The sequence below is a fragment of the Lathamus discolor genome, chromosome 19 (assembly GCF_037157495.1).
Source record: "Lathamus discolor isolate bLatDis1 chromosome 19, bLatDis1.hap1, whole genome shotgun sequence".
NCBI classification, from domain to species: Eukaryota; Metazoa; Chordata; class Aves; order Psittaciformes; family Psittacidae; genus Lathamus; species Lathamus discolor.
In genome coordinates this window covers 6,301,766-6,324,436 of record NC_088902.1, presented here as the reverse complement: position 1 = coordinate 6,324,436, position 22,671 = coordinate 6,301,766, and the positions used below count along the sequence as shown (strand labels likewise).

Sequence of the window (22,671 nt, the reverse complement as noted above, 5' to 3'; positions counted from 1 at the left end):
TGTATGTGTTGGTGGATGTCTCACAAGACAGTAAATACTACACTGAGTTGCTGGATCAGAAGTAGCAGATCTCAGTGACGCAGAGCATTAGACCTATACAAACTGATCCTGGTGGGTCAGGAAATTAAATATGAGGAGAAAACATAAATCCCAATGATTTGCCAACCTCATCCTGGGCTGCATCAAAAGGAGCACAACCAGAAGGTCAAAGGAGGTGATCCTGCCCCTTTGCTCTAATGAGACCCCACTTGCAGCACTGTGTGCAGTTCTGGTGACCCCAACATAAGAAGGACATGGAGCTGTTGGAGCAAGGCCAGAAGAGGCCATGAGGATGCTCAGGGGCTGGAGCAGCTCCCGTATGGAGCCAGGCTGAGAACATTGGGGCTGCTCAGCCTGGAGAACAGAAGCTGCGTGGAGACCTCAGAGCAGCTTCCAGTGTCTGAAGGGGGCTATACAAGGATGCTGGAGAGGGGCTCTTCATCAGGGACTGCAGTGACAGGACAAGGGGTGATGGGTTCAGACTGAAACAGGGGAAGTTCAGGTTGGATCTAAGGCAGAAGCTGTTCCCTGTGAGGGTGCTGAGGCACTGGCACAGGGTGCCCAGAGAAGCTGTGGCTGCCCCATCCCTGGCAGTGCTCAAGGCCAGGTTGGACACAGGGGCTTGGAGCAAGCTGCTCCAATGGAAGGCGTCCCTGCCCGTGGCAGGGGTTGGGGCTGGAGGAGCTTTAAGGTCCTTTCCAGCCCAAACCATTCTATGATTCTATGATATTTTTACTCAAAACTTAAACTGCGTTCTGAGTGGAGTGTGAACTGCTTACTTGCAGCCTTTTTATATTTCCTCTTTCTTAGTTCTGCCCATAGCAAAAAATATGTTGCTACTTGTCGCCACCCTTCTTAAATGCACTCTCACTTGGTAGCTCTGGATTTGAATTTATTTTCTGCCTCAGCTGTTGGCATGAGAACTTTGTCTTAGATCTGCTCTTGCCCTGGCCCTTTACTTTACTCAGTATTCACTTTGGGAACTCACATCTTACCTATTCTGAGTGGCAATGAATGAATTCAGATCTCCTTCCTGATGCTAAAATTCTAAGGAACGCAAGTCAGTCATTTTCAGGATTTAAAAACCTGAATGGTATCAGATACCAATTTCATACAGCAAGTTATGGCATTTTAACAGCCACAGATTTAGCTGCTCTCTGTATGATTCAGACTCAACCTTTTTTTCCTCCAGGATTGGAAACAAGGAGAATTCAAACTGTTTCCTCAGCTGTGATAAGTTTATGGAGAGTGACTGTATTTAGTTCCCTAAACACAGCCCAGCTTTTGTATCACAAAACAGAGGGGATGCAGGCTGCTTTTCCCTAGGAAAAGTTGGAACAAGACAAGTTCCAGAAGGACCCAGTATTCCTACAACTGATTTGGCAATTGATTTGTTTGATCCCAAGAGCAGCATGTCTTTCATGGATTTCAGTCTCCAGAGCCTTGCTTATCCCTGCTGTAACTACTGGCTTCACAGGACTTACATTGGGATGGACTGATCACTTATTGTTTTGGTTTTAGTAGATACTTCATCAGTGACCCTGTTTCTTTCTTCCAGTCTCAGTGCCAAGAGGATGTTTCTTGTGGTCTCCAGCATTTGCTGTTCCTCTGTATGTGCCTGACTGTAGTCAGAAGGAAGCCATGGCGCTCAACAACACCATGGGCACTGGCAGGCAACCAGCAGCTTACAGGGTCCAAAGAGAAATACAGACTGAGGAGCACTTGCAGGCATACTGTGAAAGAGAAGTGCCCTCTGATTTGGGGAGAGACCTACAAATCTCAAGAAAGAGCAGACAGCTGTATTGCAGGTGAGTTCAATGCTAGGTTTTTATAAGGGGTAAAGGAACCAAGGAGAATCTTCAAGCCCAAATGTAAAAAAAAGATGCTAACTAAAATGCTGAACTGCACTGCTTGGTAACCAAAGCAGAACACCCAGTTACAGCAGCTTCCACCTGAAGCATGCAAGATTGCTGCACTACCAAAGGTCCTCTTTGCAATCTGCAAAAGCGTCTGTTCACTTCAGGATTATGACAGAGAAGGATAGATGAAGTGTAAAGAGAAACTGCCAGCAGTTGTAGTTCCATCCAGTGCTTCTGTCAGACACAGGCTTTTATTTGCTGTTTTCTGATTTATGCCTTTTGATACTTCTTACGTTTCAAGAGCCTTTTTCGGTTCCCTCTTAGCTGAGGACATGGAAGGTTGCACCATAGTATGATTGAGATTGACTGAACTGCTTTTCATTATTTTGGAATTATGTTCCTGTGTTTCTTGAGGAGAGTGGGTGAGGCCAAGGTACTGATAAGGCATTAAAGCTTCCACAGCCTCATTTTCCTATCTGACAAAATTCTCTCTTGGGCATTTTACTGGTAGTAGAAGCTTCTCATCTGCCATAGAAGTCCTGCAGACTCACCAGAATGTAGCCTGCAGCTACCTTGCAACTCAACTTGGCAGTGAGACTCCTGTGCTACTTTCTTGGCAACACAGGAGAATTCCTGATATTCACCCAGCAAGGGAAATATAATAAAAAATAGGATGCCCATTCATCACCTTCCCTTTTAGTTTAGTTTGACTTAGGAGGGGATTCCCCCCTCTGCTGTGCTCTGGGGAGACCCCCCCTGCAGTCCTGATCCAGCTCTGGGGCAGCAGCACAAGAGGGACGTGGAGCTGCTGGAGCGAGGGCAGAGGAGGCCATGGAGATGCTGCGAGGGCTGGAGCAGCTCTGCTCTGGAGCCAGGCTGAGAGAGCTGGGCTGGGGCAGCCTGGAGAAGAGAAGGCTCCTGAAGGGGAGACCTTAGAGCAGCTCCAGTGCCTAAAGGGGCTATGGGAAAGCTGGAGAGGGGCTTTGGATAAGGGCCTGTAGGGACAGGCCAAGGGGAATGGCTTTAACCTGCCCGAGGGGAGACTGAGATGAGCTCTTGGGCAGAAGCTGTTCCCTGTGAGGGTGCTGAGGCGCTGGCGCAGGGTGCCCAGAGAAGCTGTGGCTGCCCCATCCCTGGCAGTGCTCAAGGCCAGGTTGGACACAGGGGCTTGGAGCAAGCTGCTCCAGCGGAAGGGGTCCCTGCCCGTGGCAGGGGTTGGAGCTGGAGGAGCTTTGAGGTCCCTTCCAACACAAACCAGTTTCAGATTCTATAACAACAAATATGTCAGTTTTCTTTCTGAGTCTCTTTTTGTATCCAGAGTGGACTGTCAATGGTTATGGCTATATCTACTCCACAAAGTCCTCCCAAAAAAGTAAATACAAAATCTCTGATTAATCATTTATCTGGACTTTGTTACAGCATGTACACTGAACATACACTGAAAATTAAACTGTTGTTTTGAGACCCTAGCAGGACTTGAGACTCAAGTCTACTATGGGTGAGGTACCACAAGGTGTAGTGAGCTAATCTTATCAGCTTGCTGTGCCACAAGGGACAGGACCACACAGGGAAAGGAAGGTAGGAGAGCCAGACCTCTGTCTTTCTGTATAACTAGCTCTTACATCAGCTCAGCTCCATGTGGGACTGCAGCCTAAAACTGTGGGTCACGCCTGACTTACACTGCTGTAATTTCCTGGTGATAAGAGAAGGCAAATGGAGCCATGGTTTGAGTTGGTATTGTGTTTTCTACTTTTCACTGACCAGTAAGACCTGTCATCTGGATTAATTTCTGTAATAGTGAGATCCTTCAAATTGTGCAATAGCCTTCTGTTCCAGTGCTGTCTTTTTAAATGCAAAAAAAAGAGAGATTGGATGAAGTTCTTGAGTCAGAGAAATAAAATGACTTGGTCAAAAAGGTTGAATTGTTTAGAATTATGACATGTGGTCTAGAATTAAAAGTCCGTCCACCCAGAAACACCTGGTACAATAAAATAAGTCTTGCCCAGCTATCAGAGGGAGAATTTTGCCCTAAAGTCATAGCTAATATTATTGGAAACTTTATCATTGCACTCAATGCTAAATAAGAAAATCTCTTTATTCTCTCCTGCAGCTTGTCATTGAAGAACTGTGTCTGCCTCGCTACCTCATCCTCTTTTCCCTGTTTCTTTTCCACTTCCCTATCTCGTGTGTTTCCTCTGTTCTCCATTTTGTATCTGCTTGTCAGCCCAGTGTGTAGTCACCTTCAACAACAAAGTGATGTCACCTGGGTTCAGTCCCCACAGCCGCTGCACAAGGCAGCCAGGAGCCTTGGGCAGACACTGCATCACTTATATTTGGGTTGTACATAGAAAATCACCAACATTGCCAAGGGACTGAAAAGGGGAAGAAAGAGCATGGGGTCATGGGGTTAGTCAGTTTACCTACTGGAAATTCTGATTCAAAACCATATCCACAAACTAAATCACATAGGCCAAGTCTTGCTTCCATCCCCTTAGTCAATCATGTCATACAGGAAATGTTTAACTGTTTTTTTGGAGAGGGGGTAGGTTTGTCTATTTTTGCCACCCCCGATGTGGTGTTTGTATGGTTTTCTTCCAGCTCAGGACAGGAGGAATCAAAACACCATCTCCTATTTGTCTATGGTGTTAATGAGGTCAAGTAATTGATACATTTGACACTGACAGACTGTCATATGAACGCACATGAGAGTATTTGCAGTTCATCTGAATGGCATGCAAAGGCAGGGGGGTGCCTGTGTAGGATCCATGTTGAGTGCCAGCTGGATCCATAGAAGGCTGATGCCTATGTGGTTCACAGGACACCGTGCCTGCAGAGAGCTACCATAGCTGTGTGGCTTCTGTGCAGAGCATGAGCCTGTGCAAAAGCACTGCAGAGACTGTAAAAGACATTGCCTATAGCTTAGCTTATCTGGTTCTTTTCAGATTCTCCTGGAGAAGGTTCAGAAAGATGATATGCATGATGTTCCCTATCCTGAACTGGCTGTTTTCCTATCGATTCAGAGAATGGGTCATGAGGGATCTACATGCAGGCCTAAGTGTTGGGATGTTTCAGATTCCTCAAGGTAGGCAGAGAGAAAAAAAGCCACACTAGTTTCCTTTGGTATATCATGCTTTTCATAATCTATCTTCTGTGTGTGCTTCTGTTCTGTCTAACATCATCAGGTTACACGGGATGTTCCTTAAATCATTAACCTCTTTATTGCATATTTGAAGGAGAACTTCTTTTCTATAATCAGACATTACATGGTGTCATTTCAAGGACAGGACACTACTCAAAACACAAACTAATAGCAGCATTTTCCTATACTTCACACAAAATAACATGGTCTTTAAAATCTGCCTTGCAAAATCAGGTCTGTTAGATACTCACATGCAAAGTCCCCTGCTAATAGGTGGCCTAAATGAAGAGTAGTTGCCCAGACAAGCTGTGGCTGCCCCATCCCTGGCACTGTTCAAGGCCAGGTTGGACACAGGGGCTTGGAGCAAGCTGCTCTAGTGGAAGGTGGCCCTGCCCGTGGCAGGGGTTGGAACTGGATGAGATTTAAGGGCCCTTCCAACACAAAGCAGTCTGGGATTCTATGATTCTGTGATTTCTAGTTAGCAAGGGCCGTGTTGTAAGACAATAGCTGTTGTCACTAACTGGCCTGGCTTTATCGGGTCCTGAACTAGGATTTCTGTAAAGGTTGTCAGGTTTTTATCAGCAAAATTTTCCTTAAAAGTAGTAACCAAAGATAGAGCACCTTCCCAGTGTACTTGATTTTAGAAACAGATCTTTGCTTTCCAGGGCTTCTGGGAGTTTGGATCACCAGGCTACCTCTGCCAAATACCAATGGCTTCCTTTCTGCATTCTGCTGCTCCATAACATATGTTATATTTGGGACTTCACATCATATCTCAATTGGTGAGTTTTGTTTTGTACTGTGAAATGGTTCTGCAGGACTTGGAGACTTTATTCAGGGCTCTTTCAAAAAGCAGGTGAGATATCCTATCTGTATCACCTAATAGGTGGATGCTGTTTAGGTGAGGTGAGAATCCAGACCCCAAGATTCTCAGTTCATTTTTATTCCACTTCTGCAGCTCATCTGTAGTGAGAATTCCACCAAGTCAGTCACGTTTCAGCTGTGAGGTCCTTTGTACCTCTGAGGATGTGTTATCTCCTGTGTCACTCACACCAGTGCAAGGGAGATGCTGGAGTGTCACTGACCCTGCTCCTATGTAAAGGACCAGTGGAAGCTCCTTCACATTTACCCCCAGGATGTGAATAATGATTTGTCTTCTGGACTTCTGCATGGTCTTCTACATGCAGTTTCTTGCCATGACTGACCTCTTGATTTGTTCAGAAGCTAGTTTATTAAAATGCTATTACTTGTGAGAAGGCATTTCATGTTATCATACTATGTGCGTATGTGGAGCTGTGGCCTCTTAGATAATGTGGCAGATTTTTCTCTGTTTTTCAGTCTTCCAGGCAGCTCAATATTTTATACTTTACATTAAAATCTTCTTCTTGTGCATCTGACAAAGCAAAGATTTAATTTGTAAAATGGTAGGAATCTCGAATTTTCAGACAGGACTTTGAAAACCTTAGGTACTTACTCAGAAACAGTAAAAATTAATGAAATACATTTGGAATATATATATATGAATGAGAATACTCATACTGCACAGGCATATGGTGGAGGGAAGAGATGGTTCTGTGGGTTTAAGATAAAGCTTTTTTGCAATATGTCCTGCAGTTCCATTTTCTGTTCTCTCTTCTGTTGGTTCCAGGCTCATTCAGCATCCTAAATATGGCAGCAACAAACATTCTGAAGACTCTTAATTTCAACCAAACCTTGTCCTGTAATGGTTCAGCAGACAACTACTCAGACCCTTCTCAGGCTTTGACACTTACTGCATCAGTAACATTTTTGACTGGCATCATTCAGGTAGAGGAAGAATCTATTTTATGTCCTTAATTGAGGTATCCTTATGTGCATTCTTCATACAAATGTAAGGATTGGAACTGCTTGCATATTTGTACCACAAATACTGAGCTCAGCATATTTCAATACGTATGTTGTGCAAAGTGGGAGAGGAAGGTCTGTCTCTTCCTGTCGTGCTGTGTGGAAAAGATATGGTAGGTTTAAGATTCATGTGCTCTGCAATATGTGGACCCTTATGTAGTCCTGCATAACTTCACACACTTGATGTGAACTGCTCCTGCTTTGGTTTGGCAGTGTCTTACTTAATTGTGCATAATGAAAATGGTGTGTTCAAATAACTGTCCATCATGTGTGGCAGTGAAGAGTCACATGAAAACAAGAAGAAGGGGTTTAAACATTGAGAATTATATCACATCTCGCTTCTCATTTGTTCCATGCAGTTGCTGCTGGGCTGTTGTTGCCTGGGGCTTGTAAAAACATACATGCCGAAGACTCTCATCAATGCTTGCCTCACTGCAGCAGCAGTGCATGTCATTGTAGCACAGCTTACCTTTATTTTTGACATCGTGCTCGACATCCCTGCGAGCCCCCTGGACATTTTCTATGTGAGTCAATTCATTATTAGTCAAAGAAATTAACGTTTCTTGGAAGGAAAAGAAAAGAATAGCTTCAGAAATGGAAGGCAATTCCATTCTAAGTTAGTTGCTAAGGGATATTTGTGCCAGGCTCAGCTGTGGTTTACTTCACCTTCCTGGTGGCTTGAACTGTGTAGGGAGCTTATTGTGTGAGATGCAAGAAGAAAAGGCTGTGTGCATATTTTAATTACTTACATAGCTTTAGAATGTATTTTCAGCACTTCTATAATTGTAGTAAGGCAAAGGTTAGAGGAAAAGGTACTTTTTTCCTCAACAGATGATCATGGGCAAGCTGTTGGGCACATGGTATCTTTCTGACAAAGCAGCAGCAGACTCTAAGCTAAAGACAAGTTAAAGCTAATTCATTCTCATTTACTTTAATAATGTCAATCAGCTTGACAGGAAGGTAGTGTAGAAGAGAGAAGAATGACAGTAGTAGATCTGAGCTATTTGTGCAAATCTGTATCTGCAGATAGACAAGATAGATTTTTTTTTTTAATACTTTTATGCTCTTAGCATCTCTCTTTTTCTAACTGAAGAGCCCACGATATCAGAGAGGATGAGTTCAAGTGTCAGGGCAGCCTATGTCAATCTCCTGCATTATAAACATAGTTGTAGTATCTGCCTCTGATCCGCTCTGTGATGGTTCTTTTTCAGAATCTGTATCATTTCCTCCTGGCTATCCCAAAGGCTAATGCCACCAGCATATTGCTATTTTTGCTTAGCATGGCTGTACTACAAGTCACTGCATCACTTAGGATAGTTTATAAACATAGTCTTATGGCATTTCCCATGGAGCTTCTCTTGGTAAGTGATCTTCAGAATGCCACTGCAATAACAGAACTAACAGAACATATAATATACTTTATTTCACAAAACATTTCACATAATCCTTGCACACCGAATCTGTGCTGAAGTCCTTTAAATACCTGTACAGAATTAACTGATTTTCATAGATTGTGTACAGCTTCATGAGCAAATGCTATCTAATCTCTGGTATTGCTTCTTGTTTTCTTTCCCAGATTATCACAGTCACCATTATTTCTAATTGCATTCGTCTTCACGCTGAATCTAATAATGCTGTGGTCAGTATGATTCCTCAGAGGTTAGTTATTTGTGCTGTTTATGAGGTTGTACTTTTTATATAAGAAAGAGATAGATGTTTCAGCCTGTTGTTGAAATCTGACATGCGTTGGTTTTACTGGGACATACAACTAAAGGAATAGCTCTTCAGGAGTTCTAATTGCATCAGCATTTTCAAGCATATGTAGAATTCAATCAACATTTTTCTGCATTAGATTCAGGTTTTGTTTAGCACACAGAGGAAGGAATTTGCATTTTGTGTGAGGTACAAGTCTTACAGACTGAGAGCGTCTTGTGTGGGGTGCGGGGTGCAGGGTGCTTGTGATGGTGATCCTGGATTAGGAGTTACTGTGAACAGAGCTCAGGTCTAAACTCATCTGTTCTCTGATTCTGCAGGTTTCTGCCTCCTACAGTGCCAGATGTATCAAACCTGAACAAGGTCATACTGCATGCCTTCTCCATTGCTATTGTAAGCTATTTCCTCCTTGTTTTTGTTGGGGAGGAGTATGCTTCACTTCACAGCTACCGTATCTCCAGCAATCAGGTGAGAGAACACAACTACACATACTTCCTAGGAGAAGAAACATGCTGAATTTGATTTGCAAAGCCACTAACTATCTGACAGTGGTAGAAATGCAAATGGATACACCAGATGATGGTTTTGTAACTTGTTACCCTTTCCTATGGAAAGTGGATGTTAAAAGCCAATAATATGAAGGCCAAAACACGGCTGCCTTTGACCAAGAGGCTGTTGTATATTCACAGGGATTGGGATGAATCTCACGCAGAGGTAGTACTGTAACTGACCATGGAGGACCACTGCTCTCATGAATCCATGAAACTATAAAAGCATAATAGCTGGAATTGTAAATGGCCAGAGCAGCTGTAGTTGTTCTCTATATGTGGCTGCTATCACAGTATATGGATTCTCTGCTCAGTGATTGCTCTGAGAGGCTTTTAAGCTAAAATCATGTTAGCTTCCAGTGTGCTAGAGTTAGCAAGCATTAGGTGTTTTGCATGTTTAGCTTGTTATGATGGCATTGGATCTTTACTAGGATGGAACTAAGCCAGTAAGGAAGCTGACCTGACTAGCCAAAGCCTCTGGGGATAAATACAAAGGGAATGTCTTTTCCACCCAGCTTTTCTCCAGGTGCACTATGCTGCATACTGAGATTTGCCATTTGGCAGCTTTAAAGTCAGTGCTTCATAGCTTTGGGGTTCTAGGTGGGTTTCTTTGAAAGAAGGAACTGAATTGTTTGGCCCATGCAGCACTCAGCTGTGTTTTAAGAGAGGTCCTTTAGCCCTGCTTTCCAGATTTCCTGAGCTTAGCAGCACAGATGAACAACCAGTAAGTGTGGGCAAAAGGAAAGGAATTCCTGATAAGCTACTTCTGTGAAGGTAAGTCACTTGTTTGGGGTTTTCTGTGCTTCCTTCTGTGTCTGTTTTACAGGAGCTCATAGCTGTGGGGCTATGCAATATCTGCAGCTCATTTTTTAAAAGCTTTGTTGTTAGCTGTACTATTTCTGGAACAGTCATTCAGGAGAAGACAGGTGGAAGGACACAGGTGAGTTGGGTTTCCAGACTTTACTTACAAGGAAGTAAATGGTTCCATCAGGCCTGTCTGATGTGGGATTTCTGTTCAGTTAGCAGCAGCGATTGGAGCATGTGTGATGCTGGTGATTGCGCTGAAGCTAGGACACTTTTTCCAGATGATACCTAATGTAAGTGAACCTGAAGTAGTTCCAGCAGCAGCCTACTTACTTTTAGGCATAAAATGAAAGTTTTAATAAGTGTAATACGAAGATTTTTGTGGATCATTAAGGATTAATCAGGCTCTAGAGTTAATTATTTTTAGGGATGGGCCAAACCAAAGCACTTCTAAATTTCGGCAGGCCAGCATCTTAGGTAATGGGTCTCCTATCTCTCACTGATCAGTACAAGCTGAACTTCATGGCCTAAAACTGGATTGCAATTTCACTGCCAGTCTCTGTAAGTTAAACACTGTGTTTCACTTCTAGTTTCACATCTTGAAGCGTTTGCACATCTGTGTAACAAATTCATCGCTATAAGCAGTTCCAAGATGGGTGCATCAAAATCTTTAGTGTAAATAAATTTTTTCAAATGGAAATTTAGGTTTAGTAGCTCTAGCTCAGTCTTTGAGGTTTATTTTAAAACCATGGAGTCTTAAACTGCCTTCTGTGGATTTTGCATTGCCAGTGCAATACACATAAACATTTTGTTATTGTGGATTATTGACTGTACTCAGTTTTTCACTTTTCCCTCAGATTTTTATCTAGACTTTCCTTTTATTCAGCAAGTTTTCTTAGGGAACCACTTCCTGACATTTTTTTCCTGGCCTCTTTGTAAGATGGGAAAATAAATCCCTTTCCCAAAACTAGTTGATAAAACAGAATTTAACCATCTACTTCCCTTCAGTCTCCTCCTCTTTGCTAAGAGTCTGTTTCAACAAATGGTGTCAGACAACTTCCTAAATCTGGCCATGAACTGCCTGTGCTAATTGAAACCATTCTTTGAAACAGCAACTCACAATGCTGCACATAGTGTTGGCCTTTCTCCTAGTGCTGCAGAAGAACTCAGTAATGGAAACTGCACAGAGCATTTCAAGAGGAAGTCCAGTTGTACTGGCAGAAACAATTGTGAAATCATTATATGTTGGTTTCATGTTGGTTTGCAGATCGGAGAACTGTTACACATAAGTGTCAGCTGTGATAGATCTGCTGGAGGAATGTTTTTAATTGCAAGAGAATCACAGAATCATAGAATCATAGACTCATAGAACCATAGAATAGTTTGGGTTGGGAGGGACCATAAAGCTCATCCAGTTCCAGCCCCTGCCACGGGCAGGGACCCCTTCCACTGGAGCAGCTTGCTCCAAGCCCCTGTGTCCAACCTGGCCTTGAGCACTGCCAGGGATGGGGCAGCCACAGCTTCTCTGGGCACCCTGTGCCAGCGCCTCAGCACCCTCACAGGGAAGAACTTCTGCCTAATGTCTAATGATGGAAATAAAGCTATGATAAGATTTGAATTTCAAGCAGGTTGTCATGCGTATCTGTTGCTACAAACAAAAAAATAACAAAATAATAGATGTTATTTTTTTGATTTGCACAGTGTATCCTGGCTGCTATTGTGGTATTTAATGTGTCGCCTTTTCTTCAAAATTTTCGGGACATCCCCATGCTGTGGAGACAGGATACGTATCATTTTGTAAGTGCCAAGTAAAGCCACCTAGGATTTGGAATGTGTCTGAAAGGGAGAAATGGATGTTTCATGAGGGCAGGGCAATGCAGTGGCCATTCCCCTGGGAAAGGGGTCCTTTGAAATGTCCTGAAGAAAAGTGTATTGCTGTCTCTTCAAATCAATTTGCAATTCATTCTATAGAGGGAAAAATTATTCTTGTTTCTTCCCAAGATCCCTTAAGAAGGCAATTGTCAAGCTGCCAGGCAGAGTCACATGCTCATGTCAGCTCTTGTACAGGATTTCTCATAAAGACCCTCAATATGATGTGGGTTTTCCTAACTATTGAGGCCCTGATAAAACATCTTGAGATTTGAACTGGAATTTGTGATCCTTGTTTGCAGCTGCTTCCAGGACTGGGTTGATCTAGATGTGCCAGCAAAGCTTTTCACGTACTACCATTTCCAGGCCTTTCTATTCTCTGCAGTCTGTAAATGCTGGGGCTGAGTTAGAGATCATTTTTCATCTTTTTAATGCTCATGTTTTCTCTCTCTCTCCTTCAAAGGTTATTTGGCTGGTAACTTTTGCTGCAGTGCTTTGTTTTGGTCTTGATATGGGTTTAGTGATCGCCATAGGATTCACGTTCCTCCTTATCACCATTAGGTTACACAGGTACTTACAACTTTTAAAACAAAATACTGTTTTTTTTAGAGTTGACGTTTTAGAGAGAGTTATACATGTAACAGTGAAAAAGCTGTTTCATGTTCATCAATATCTAAGTCAGGTCATTCTGGATGACCTACTCATAGAATCACAGAATCATAGAAACACAGAATGGTTTGGATTGGAAAGGACCTTCAGATCGTGCAGTTCCAACCCCCTGCCAGAGGCAGGGACATCTCACTCTACACCACGTCACCCAAGGCTCTGTCCAGCCTGGCCTTGAACACTGCTGGGGATGGAGCATTAGCTACTTCTTTTGGCAGTCTGTTCCAGTGCCTCGTCACCCTCACAGTGAAGAACTCTTCCTTACATCTAATCTGTTGCTGTCACCATCCAGTAAACTCCTCAAGTTTATGGTCCCTTCTTCAGGTGTGTCATGCTCTTGAAGGTGGCTTATTGTACTGTAGGCATCAGCCAGGAGAGGTGATCTCTGTACACACTTGTATAGGGATAAAATGAGATGATGTACCTTAATTTCAAATACATTCCTCAGTCTTCATTGCCATCTACCAAGTTGCTTTATCTTCCCTGTCAACTCAGTTTGTGATAGGGGAGGGAAGTTATGTCAGACATGCATTACTCAGTTTATTAGCTGCTAGTCCAAATGGGAAAATCATTCATAAATCCAAGCCACACCTCATGGGATTTGCCATGATAGGGAGGCGCTTCTCTGGGTAGGCTGAAACCTCTCAAGCAACATAGAAAGAGGTAGGAAGTAACTCAGTTGCTGCAAATACTGAACTGCTCATGATCTGATCGATAGTGGCTCTGTGAGGATACCTCCAGGAAGACTTTCAGTTGCTGTCTGACACTCACTGTATTAGCTCTGCTCAGTTATGCTCTTGGGTTTGCCTTGGCATTTTATGAGCATTGTGAAAGGGCATTTCTGCAGCCACAGTTCAGTTAAGTTTCCCTGTTGTCCATAGTACCTTCAGGATACATTAGTGCTTATTAATTTCCTACCAGTGAAGACATTATGCTCAAAAGAACATGGGAAGTTATCTGCAAACAGATTGATTTGAATAGAGTGTCTTGACAACAGTTTCCCATAAACCCGGATACACTGTTTTCCAGTTCCCCAGCAACCAGCCAGCCAGCCATGTGTTTATTCCACTCATGCCCCGAACTAACCAGAACGTGCCCCAAAATCATGCAGCACCATTAGCAAAGCATGGTCCCCAAACCAGGAGATTCTCCTTCAAGGCAAAACCCTGCGTTAATGCTTCTGCATGAGCTCTGGATCAGGTGCAGCCTATGTGCAGCTTCAAGAGCAGGTTACAGCTGCCTCCACCAAATGCATCTCTGAGGAGAGCTGTGGGTAGACTAGAGGGAACATGCTTTAGTAACAATAATCCAAATGTTCCAAAGCTAGAAATGGGAAATTATACACTCTTGAGGGCACCAGTGTGACTGAAGGCTGTCCTTGTGTACTGCTCCCCTACTCAAAGAACCCTGAATATGAGTGAATAACTTTTTGTACTCACACCCTCTAAGTTACAGTTGGTGTATCTAGTGGAGAGGAGAGAAATGGAGATCAACCTTTTGGGAACAGATGGAATTTCTTGGTTCTCTGTGAAAACCTAATAAACCTGTTGTTTCAGGATGAAGATGGTGATGCTGGGACAGATTCCAAACACGAATATTTATAGAAGTTTATCCGACTGCAAAGCTGTAAGAGGAAACAAAAAATAAATGTTCCATCTTTCTCTGTAATCCAGCTTCTTCCCTTCAATGCATGGGGGTGACCATTCAGACTCAGTTCATTTGATTCAAAAATCTGAAGAACACTGAAGTATTTGCAGTCCTCGTTCAGCCTGCTCAGGCCTCTGGAGTGCCTTGTCCACCTCTGCTGCCTCCATGGTGGAAGCTGCTCTGCTGTTCTTTCCAGAGCTGTTTGGCATTTCGTTTTTGCTGACCTGCCTTTCTCAGTCTGGTTTTGTCCATACTACATGTATTTTCACAGCGGCTGTGCATGTACTAGACTGACTCACAGGTTCTCCCAGTGATGGGAAAACAGGCAGGGCCTTTTTAACATGTTCTTTTCAAGACCTGCACCATACAGAGGTAGGCAATACAGCAGTAGAGAGCTTTGCCTTTGCCATGTGGGTACATTCCCATTGCTATGCTGATGGTTTGTAAAAAATAGACTAATGTAAGGACAAGGTTAGTAAGACAAAGTTACAGTGTATGTTTTCTGTGATGAGCAGTAAAAATAATTTGCTTTATTTTATATCGGAGCAGCCAAGTGTCAGCTGTGATAGATCTGCTGGAGGAATGTTTTTATTTGCAAGAGAATCACAGAATCATAGAATGGTTTGGGTTGAAGGGACCTTAAAGCTCCTCCAGTTCCAAACCCTGCCATGGGCAGGGACACCTTCCACTAGAGCAGCTTGCTCCAAGCGCCTGTGTCCAACCTGGCCTTGAGCACTGCCAGGGATGGGGCAGCCACAGCTCCTCTGGGCACCCTGTGCCAGCGCCTCAGCACCCTCACAGGGAACAGCTTCTGCCTTAGATTTAACCTGAACTTCCCGTTTCAGTTTGAACCCATTACGCGTGTTCCCAATGCCACTGCCAGGGTAGTCAACAGTGGGACCAGCCAGACTACCTTCTTAGGGTAGCACCCTGCAGGCTACAACACAGTCAGCAGGGGAAAACCAGCTTCTGCTAATTACAACCCTAACAGGTACAACTTTTGTTTTACAGGCAAAGGAGATTGAAGGAATCAAAATCTTCCAATGCTGTTCTTCCATCTCTTTTGCCAATGTGAATTGCTTCAAAACCTATTTGTTGAACAAGGTAAACACCACTTTTTCAGTCAGCAGAATTTTTTAAGAACATGCATTAGGGAGATAAAAACTCAAATCTGCCTTTCTTTTTCAGATGGATTTGAAAACAGTGCCTCTAGATGTAAGTGAAATGAGGGCTTTTAGTTCACATCGTCTGGCTGCCACTACAGTGGGAAGAGAAGATCGTACATGCTTTTGTGTCTATGATCCACCTCTACCTCCAACTACGGTCAGCTTTAAGAGTTTATTTATCTAGTCTGTTGCTCTGAGTTGCCTGGTTTTACATTACTGAAGAAACCATGCTTAACTTGCCAGTACTGAAAGGGCTGTAAATGTTTATATAAAGTATATATATATATTTGCTGTATGAAAAGAAGCAAATATTACTACTGTATTTCTTTACATATACTTTATGTGATGGAGTAATACTAGCTCATCTTACTGGGCAAATTTAACCAGCAGTTGAAGTATTCAATATATTCTCTTCACAGCTACAAGAATTAGGTGCTTCAGTAGGGATTTTCTTATTTCTCCATATAGATTGAGGAACTCCCTTGCTTATGAGGACTTTCTTCCACTGCCAAGTGCAAGTACAAAATACCTCAAACAGCTACAAATATCATCATAAGATTATCATGTTTAGAGGATTTCTCATATTTGTAATTGTCCACTGTGCATCTTCTAGAGTCACTCATATCAAATACTCTTTATTTGAATTTTCTGAAATGTCTTAGAAAGGGACTTCATGGAATGGACAGTCTCCAGAAGATATTTCCCAAGCAGTTACATGTGATTTGTAAAAGCCATTGTACAAGAAATGGGTTGAAAGACAGTGGTTAGGAACACATCTGCGACACCAAGGTCCTTAGGAAGTGGACGTGGTAGATAATTTAACATCATCTTCTGAAGTATAAAAATGCAGAGAGTGGCTTTTCCTTTCTTGCCTTAGAAAAAGGAACTATTAAGAAAGAAAACATGATTAAATTGGTTTGTTCTGTGAGCAGCTCTCGTCCAAGAAGCAGATGAATCAAAGGTCTGCAGAACTCAGCCAGTAAGGGTCAGCCTTCTGTTGCCCAGAAAGGCAGTGGTCACAGGGCATCTTTTTATCTTCTTTTCTTTTCTGAAAGGTAGAGGTCACAAGTATTCCAGATTCCAGTATCACAGGCCACTGGAAGTCCAGGCCATCCCAGTATGGAATAGGGTGGCTGAAGGCGCTCTGCTAACCACATCTGAGCCTTGCCTAAGATAACTTGCTACTTCACATACTCTTGTGTGTTTGTCCCATATTTAGTGTTATTTCAGATGTGTTTTCTACCATGAGAGAAGAAATATTTTAGTGCCTAAAGGGCCAACAAGAAAGCTGGAGAGGAGCTTTGGACAAGGGCCTGTAGGGACAAGACAAGGGGAATGGCTTTAACCTGCCAGAGAGGAGATTGAGATGAGCTTTTAGGCAGAAGCTCTTCCCTGTGAGGGTGCTAAGGCACTGGCACAGAGTGCCCAGAGAAGCTGTGGCTGCCCCATCCCTGGCAGTGTTCAAGGCCAGGTTGGACACAGGGGCTTGGAGCAAGCTGCTCTAGTGGAAGGGGTCCCTGCCTGTGGCAGGCGTTGGAACTGAATGGGCTTTAAGGTGCCTTCCAACCCAAACCATTTTATGATTCTATGATCGTATGATTTACAGCACTGTCTTGCAGCAAATAAATTCCCACCTGCTCAGCCCCATTCTTCCAACCACTGGTGCACTCTCTGTTTTCCATCTTAGACACTATATAGAGAGAAACTGGCGAAGCGACATTCCACAGACAGCCAGTCCTCATCATCAGTGAATTTGGTACGTTGGTCGAAGTATGGAGACAAACTCAGATCCAGGACGTTGCTGGTGGGAGCTGCTGATGCATCCCCAAACTTTAACAGAGGGGTTAGGACTGGAAGGAATGAGCAGGACAGGAGAGCCTGCCAGGAACTGGGCTCTGCAATCGATAATTCCTCCATACATTTTGATCGGGAACAACTGCCAATGGATCTGCCCTGCCCAGTGCACACCATTATTTTCGACTTCAGCATGGTGCAGTTTGTGGATTTGGAAGGTTCAGATTTACTGCGACAGGTAAGTAACCCAACTGCACAGAGATGAGAAACTTGAAGTTTACCCAATCTCTTATGCTTCTTGTTAGCCTAAAATGTCCTGATACACAACAGTCTGCATCTCTTCCAGCTGACCTTTACAGGCACTAATCTATCAAGTTTCAGAAATCAATAAATTCCTACTTTATTTTTACAAACAGAAGCCCCACTATCCATACAACAGAGATGCAAACCCCTGTTCTCCATTGTGACCAACTCTAGAATCATGTAAACTAAAAATGCATTTATAAAAATGTCTACTTTGGGTTTTTTGCCATTTGGGCTGTTTATTTTTGCTTCTAGCTGGACAATTAAAAAATGCTGTCCTTTCAAAGTGTCCTATATAAACCTACCAGCTGTCTTCTCCTAGAGTGACTTTGGTGTTACTAATCCCTAATTAGCCTTTTCTTTGACGTATGCTTGGTACTTTAAAGTCTTCAAGTGGGGATCCGAGGCAATGGAGATGTATCTTCAGTAAAAATAGATGTCATGTGGCTGTGCTTCTCAGCAAGATACAGTTCCAGGTGGATTCTTAGTCAGCTCCCTCAAATTCTGTAGCTCAGGGTTTGTGTTTAATTAAATACAAATAAAAAGATTTGTGTTTAATAATAGGTTAGACTAACACCTATTGGGAATAATTGTGGGCTGAGCCAATGCCCCCCAAATCCTTGAAGATTGATTTGCCACCCATGACCCTCCCACTGGGGGAAGAGGGTAAGTCAAAGACTTTCCAGATTCCTTCCAGCCCCATGATCTGAAATTCTGTGATTCTCTGAAATAGCGAGTTTAATTGACTTAGTAAAACCCCCAAACCAACTTTGAGATGTTTTAATTACAAAGGGTCAGGGATTGAGAAAACTATGGGAATCTGTCATCTCTGAAATCTGATTCCTTTCACACCAAGTTAAAGGACTATATATGATACAGATATATGTAATACAGATGTACATATATATAGAGAGAGAGACATGTAGGTCTACAGACATATACAGATACCGATACAGACACACAGATACAGATACAGATGTAGATGGCTGTTGAATGCTGAACTCAAAACCAGGATTTGAGACATAGGAACGAGGGTTTTCTTTGAAGATAAAACACTACAAGAGAGGTTTTATTTCCTTGTTTATCTTTCACCTTCTAGTGCACTTGTGTAATGAGAATTGCTCTAATGGCTGCATGGAATTCTTTCCACAGATCATTCATATGTTTCACAATATTGGCATTACAGTCCTTATAGCTGGCTGTCACTGTGAGTACAGTATTTGTTTACTAACATTGACTTATCTCCAAGGATAAGTTTTAAGCTTAAGTGAAATGATTTAGCTGTACTGCTTGGTGTGATTTTGCTACTTTATTTATTTCCCCCATTTTTTATAGCCTCCATGGTAGCAGACTTTGAGAAGAATGATTTCTTTGACAGCTGTATCACCAAAGAAAGGTTCTTTCTAACTCTTCATGATGCTGTGCTGGCTGCTTTGAACAAGCATCAGAGGCCAGATGAGCTAGACCATACTGTGAGAGAGTTCACTGAAGGACCACCATCTGAACAGCAAGAGGTAGAATATTTAGCTTAACGTTTAAGCCCTTCATGTTGTTAAATTATCCTGTCTGTAACTTAAACCTTGTCACGTGGCTGAGGAAATAGGGCAGAGCAGGTGCTCTTTTAGATTCTCTGGTTTTTCACAGGTACTCACCTTTTTGTGTCCATAATCCCATTTGTTTATTTGAGCCCTGTATTCCTGTTTGGGGAAAGGCATCTTTGTGTGCTGTCTGGAAAAGCATCCAGCTGAGTTTTGAAGCAGGGAATGACTCTTGCATTTTAAATTGTTTCCATTTCTCCAACAGAGCAAGGACCCTGCCAGGCCAGAGCAAAAGTTCCGACTGTTTTATTTCCAGAGGTTACTACACCAGCTCCCTTGGGGCTGATGGGGAAGTGAAGGACAGTGCTCGCTTGACTTCCTGAAGAACTGAAGTTTATGCACATGCTCTTTCTGTCTGTATTCTGCAATAATTTTTCAGCTCTCTGGCTGTCCCAGCCAAGTTTGAACAGGGCAGAACAAGTTCCAGGAAAAGCCCTTGTTCTGAGTAGAAGGTTCCTGTAATTGCCCCACCTAGGAAAAGAACCCAGCTGTGGCTATGTGTACAGCCAGGCTGGGGTCCTATGGCCGAAGGAACCAAGAGTGAAGGCAAAATCTGTGCAAAACTGCAGGAAAACAGGGTTCTCAAGTCTGCTGCTCATGGCAAAACTTGTTTAACTCTCTTATCCTGGCATGGCTTGGAGCAAGCTGCTCCAGTGGAAGGTGTCCCTGCCCATGGCAGGGGGTTGGAACTGGATGAACTTTAAGGTGCCTTCCAACTCAAGCCATTCTATGATTCTATGAATAGTCTACTGCAAGGATGCTGACTTTCTGTGGTGTCACCCTCTAGTGCATATTCACCAGCCTCCCTTTCCTGGACGTGGACGGGAGGGTTGGGAGCAGCCAGCAGGCAGGAGGTGACAGTGGTTCCCCAGGAGCCTGCTCAGGATGTAGCTGGGCTGGGGTGTGGATGAGACCCCCAGCAGTACGCTGCTGTGGCCCCTTCTCACTGTGCACAGGATGGTGCTTTGGCACAGGAGCTGCACGTGAGCAGCTCCACAGCTTGGCTACCCTTGGTTTACAGTAATGTTTGTGTTATGTTTCAGAGGAGAAGTTTGCTCTCAAGGAAGAATAAAGATCTTTTCTCTGCAAAGAACTCTTATAACAAGCATTGGCATGAAGATGCCTCATGCTCAGCCCCAAATGAAGCAGGTCCAAGCTCTGTCCAGCAGTATCATACTCAACCCCATCAATCGGATTTCCAGGACCCAGGCTGGCTGGGGAGATGGAAGTAGAGCAGCAAGCCCTGAATTGCCACTCCTGGTGAGTTAGGATTTCAGTAGAGAGAAGAAAAGTACAGTTAAGCAACAGTTCTGGTGATTTCTATCAGCCTTTGATCCTCTTTTTCTTTTTGCTGTTCCAGAGTTCTTAAAATATAGCAAATTATTTGCACTTGTTTTCTGAAACTCTGAAGAAGTTTAAATGTCCTAACTTAACACTTCTTACATATTTATTGCTGGTTAGTAAATTAAATTAATCTGCCATATTTCAACATGCAGGCAGTTTGAGTATTCTCAGATGCATTTAGAATGATGTCAAGCTTCAAAGAAAACATTTTATTATTACTCTTCAACACTGCTGTCTGCCCTAACATGACATGGTGTCTGCCCATTATTTATTCCTCAGTCCCTTTCTAATCCACCAGAACTAAATCCCAGTAAACAATCTGGGTTTTTTTCATGGTTTTTTAGTCCTTTACTGAAATGGTTAAGAATGGCAGAATGTCTTCACTTCGTTCTGAAGAAGCAGGAAAATTGTAGCCTTAGATACAGTTAGCACTTGATAAAAAACTCCACTTAGTTGTATTTTCTGGGGATCAGCTAGAGTTGGATCCAGTAATATTAGTACAGAGGCATAAAGCGGGATTCCCCTGAAAGCAGAAGAGTTTTATACCAGCAGTACACATCACAAGGCTTCACCCTGCCCTCAGCTGGAGGATTATCCCATTGTACAAACTGCCAAGGAGCTGCAGGTGAATTAACTTCAGCTGGATGGCCTGCACTGTGTATAAATACCATCCAGACCCCATTTTAGGGCAAAGTTGGGTTTAAATGATGTATCCTTTGTGTACAGATCCTGAGCCTTGGGCTGAATTCGTTAACGTGTGAACAGATCTGGCTTTTGCTGCTGGTCATCATGTAGTTTCTGGATGTGCAGCAACAGCAGGGTGGCTCCTTTGAATTCTGCTGCTCCTGGCTGCTAAATTTTAGCAATAATACAATGGCCAATAGGAGTATTAGTATTAAATTGTCTGTAATTTACTCCAGTGAGTTCTACTAATATATATATATATATATATATATATATTCAATTTAAATTCCAAGCACTTTCTAGAGGGAAGCCACAGCACTGCACATGAAAACTACAGTGGTGATGGATTTTAGTGCATATTACTGTGTGGAGCTGCTTACTGTAGAGGAAACCGAGTCCTGGGACTCTCATACCTTTTGGGATGAAAGACAGGAAAAACTGAAAGCTCAAATGGTACTGAGTAATTCTCAAACCACATATGCTTCCCTGCATTGTTTTGGACAGTGGCTTCACGCCAACGTCCTCTGGGCTCTGTTCAAAACAGAGTAATACAAAACCTGTGAACAGCATAGCCCTAATTTCCAGATTCTGCTGGCTCTCCTACAGCAGCCTTGATTTAAGATGAAATGGCATCCCAAGCTGTTGGCAACATAGAAAGTCTCTGTTGCAAACTTAAAGAGTTGGTGGTGGTTTTTTGGCTCATTCAGCAAAGTACTGAATTTTATCTCCCTACCCCAGAACTCTGCAGAGTTGAGCACCAGGGGACAACTCAGACATCAGTGTTCAAATCATGGGTGTTCATGCTGCAAACCAAGTATCTTGCTGAGAATTCCAGACAGTCCCAATCCTTTTTCCGAGAGCTGTGTAGTGCCATACCCCTGCTCCCGCATCCGTACACAAAGCTGTTGTGTTCAGCCAAGCACAAATCCCTGGACACAGGCTGTGAAGTGACAAAGCACGTACTCCATGGCCAAGGACTTACACCTCTGAAAAGCCACAAAGCTGGGGTTCAAAAGCCCGTTTATAATTAAGTGTTTGCAGGCAGCTTGACGTTCTCACTTGACCTACTTGCAACAGCTACGGTTGTTCTGGGCACACAGCAACTTCTTCATGTCCTTTTCAGCCTGTGTAATGCCACAATGTTTTTGTAGCAGGAAACCCAGACAGATCTCCCATTGCACTGAACCAGAGGATACAGATCCTCAAACATACACATTATCATTGCAAGTGGTGCAAAGCATGTATAACCGCTCACACCCCTGTTGTTTTATTAATGTCTTACTCTGGTGTGTAAACAGCTGCAGGTGGGGAAGCTCAGCAGTCACACAGAGCGTGGCAGAAGCAGTTCCCGTGGCCACGCGCTGTGGTGTGTCTCACTGCGCAGGAAGCAAGGAGGAAGGACCAGACAAACTAGTTACGTATGGGCATAGTCTGGGGCATTTATTCTGCTTTGAAAACAAGTGCCAGGCTGGTTGTGGAAAGATGAGTCTGTCTTTGTTAAGGCCTGGCCCAGCAGCCTTCTGGGGGGGTGCCTCAGATTGTGTTTTTCTGTCCCAAATTAGAAGAGTCACGGAAGAAACCTGGTAAGAGCATGAGTGCTCAGTAATAACTTGC

At 43.2% G+C, this 22,671-nt stretch overlaps 1 protein-coding gene across 7 annotated transcripts; it reads left to right on the top strand.

Moving 5' to 3' along the window:
• Nucleotides 1-3,356: 3,356 nt before the first annotated feature.
• On the top strand, nucleotides 3,357-21,839 carry SLC26A8 (solute carrier family 26 member 8). 7 transcript variants are annotated; one of them, XM_065698544.1, is made up of 20 exons: nucleotides 3,357-3,476; nucleotides 4,841-4,980; nucleotides 5,703-5,819; nucleotides 6,686-6,843; nucleotides 7,281-7,445; nucleotides 8,133-8,282; nucleotides 8,498-8,580; nucleotides 8,955-9,102; nucleotides 10,009-10,122; nucleotides 10,202-10,279; nucleotides 11,688-11,783; nucleotides 12,319-12,425; nucleotides 14,078-14,147; nucleotides 15,180-15,272; nucleotides 15,357-15,491; nucleotides 17,022-17,366; nucleotides 18,584-18,638; nucleotides 18,767-18,945; nucleotides 20,073-20,289; nucleotides 21,796-21,839. In XM_065698544.1, exons 2-19 carry the CDS (start codon nucleotides 4,866-4,868, stop codon nucleotides 20,259-20,261), a joined length of 2,397 nt encoding a protein of 798 aa, XP_065554616.1. In that variant the 5' UTR covers nucleotides 3,357-3,476; nucleotides 4,841-4,865; the 3' UTR covers nucleotides 20,262-20,289; nucleotides 21,796-21,839. The 7 variants fall into 7 exon arrangements, 5 of the variants coding, with proteins under 5 accessions (XP_065554616.1, XP_065554615.1, XP_065554614.1 ...); XM_065698543.1 differs by lacking the exon at nucleotides 21,796-21,839 and adding an exon at nucleotides 21,351-21,396; XM_065698542.1 differs by lacking the exon at nucleotides 21,796-21,839 and adding an exon at nucleotides 21,100-21,136.
• Nucleotides 21,840-22,671: the final 832 nt, after the last annotated feature.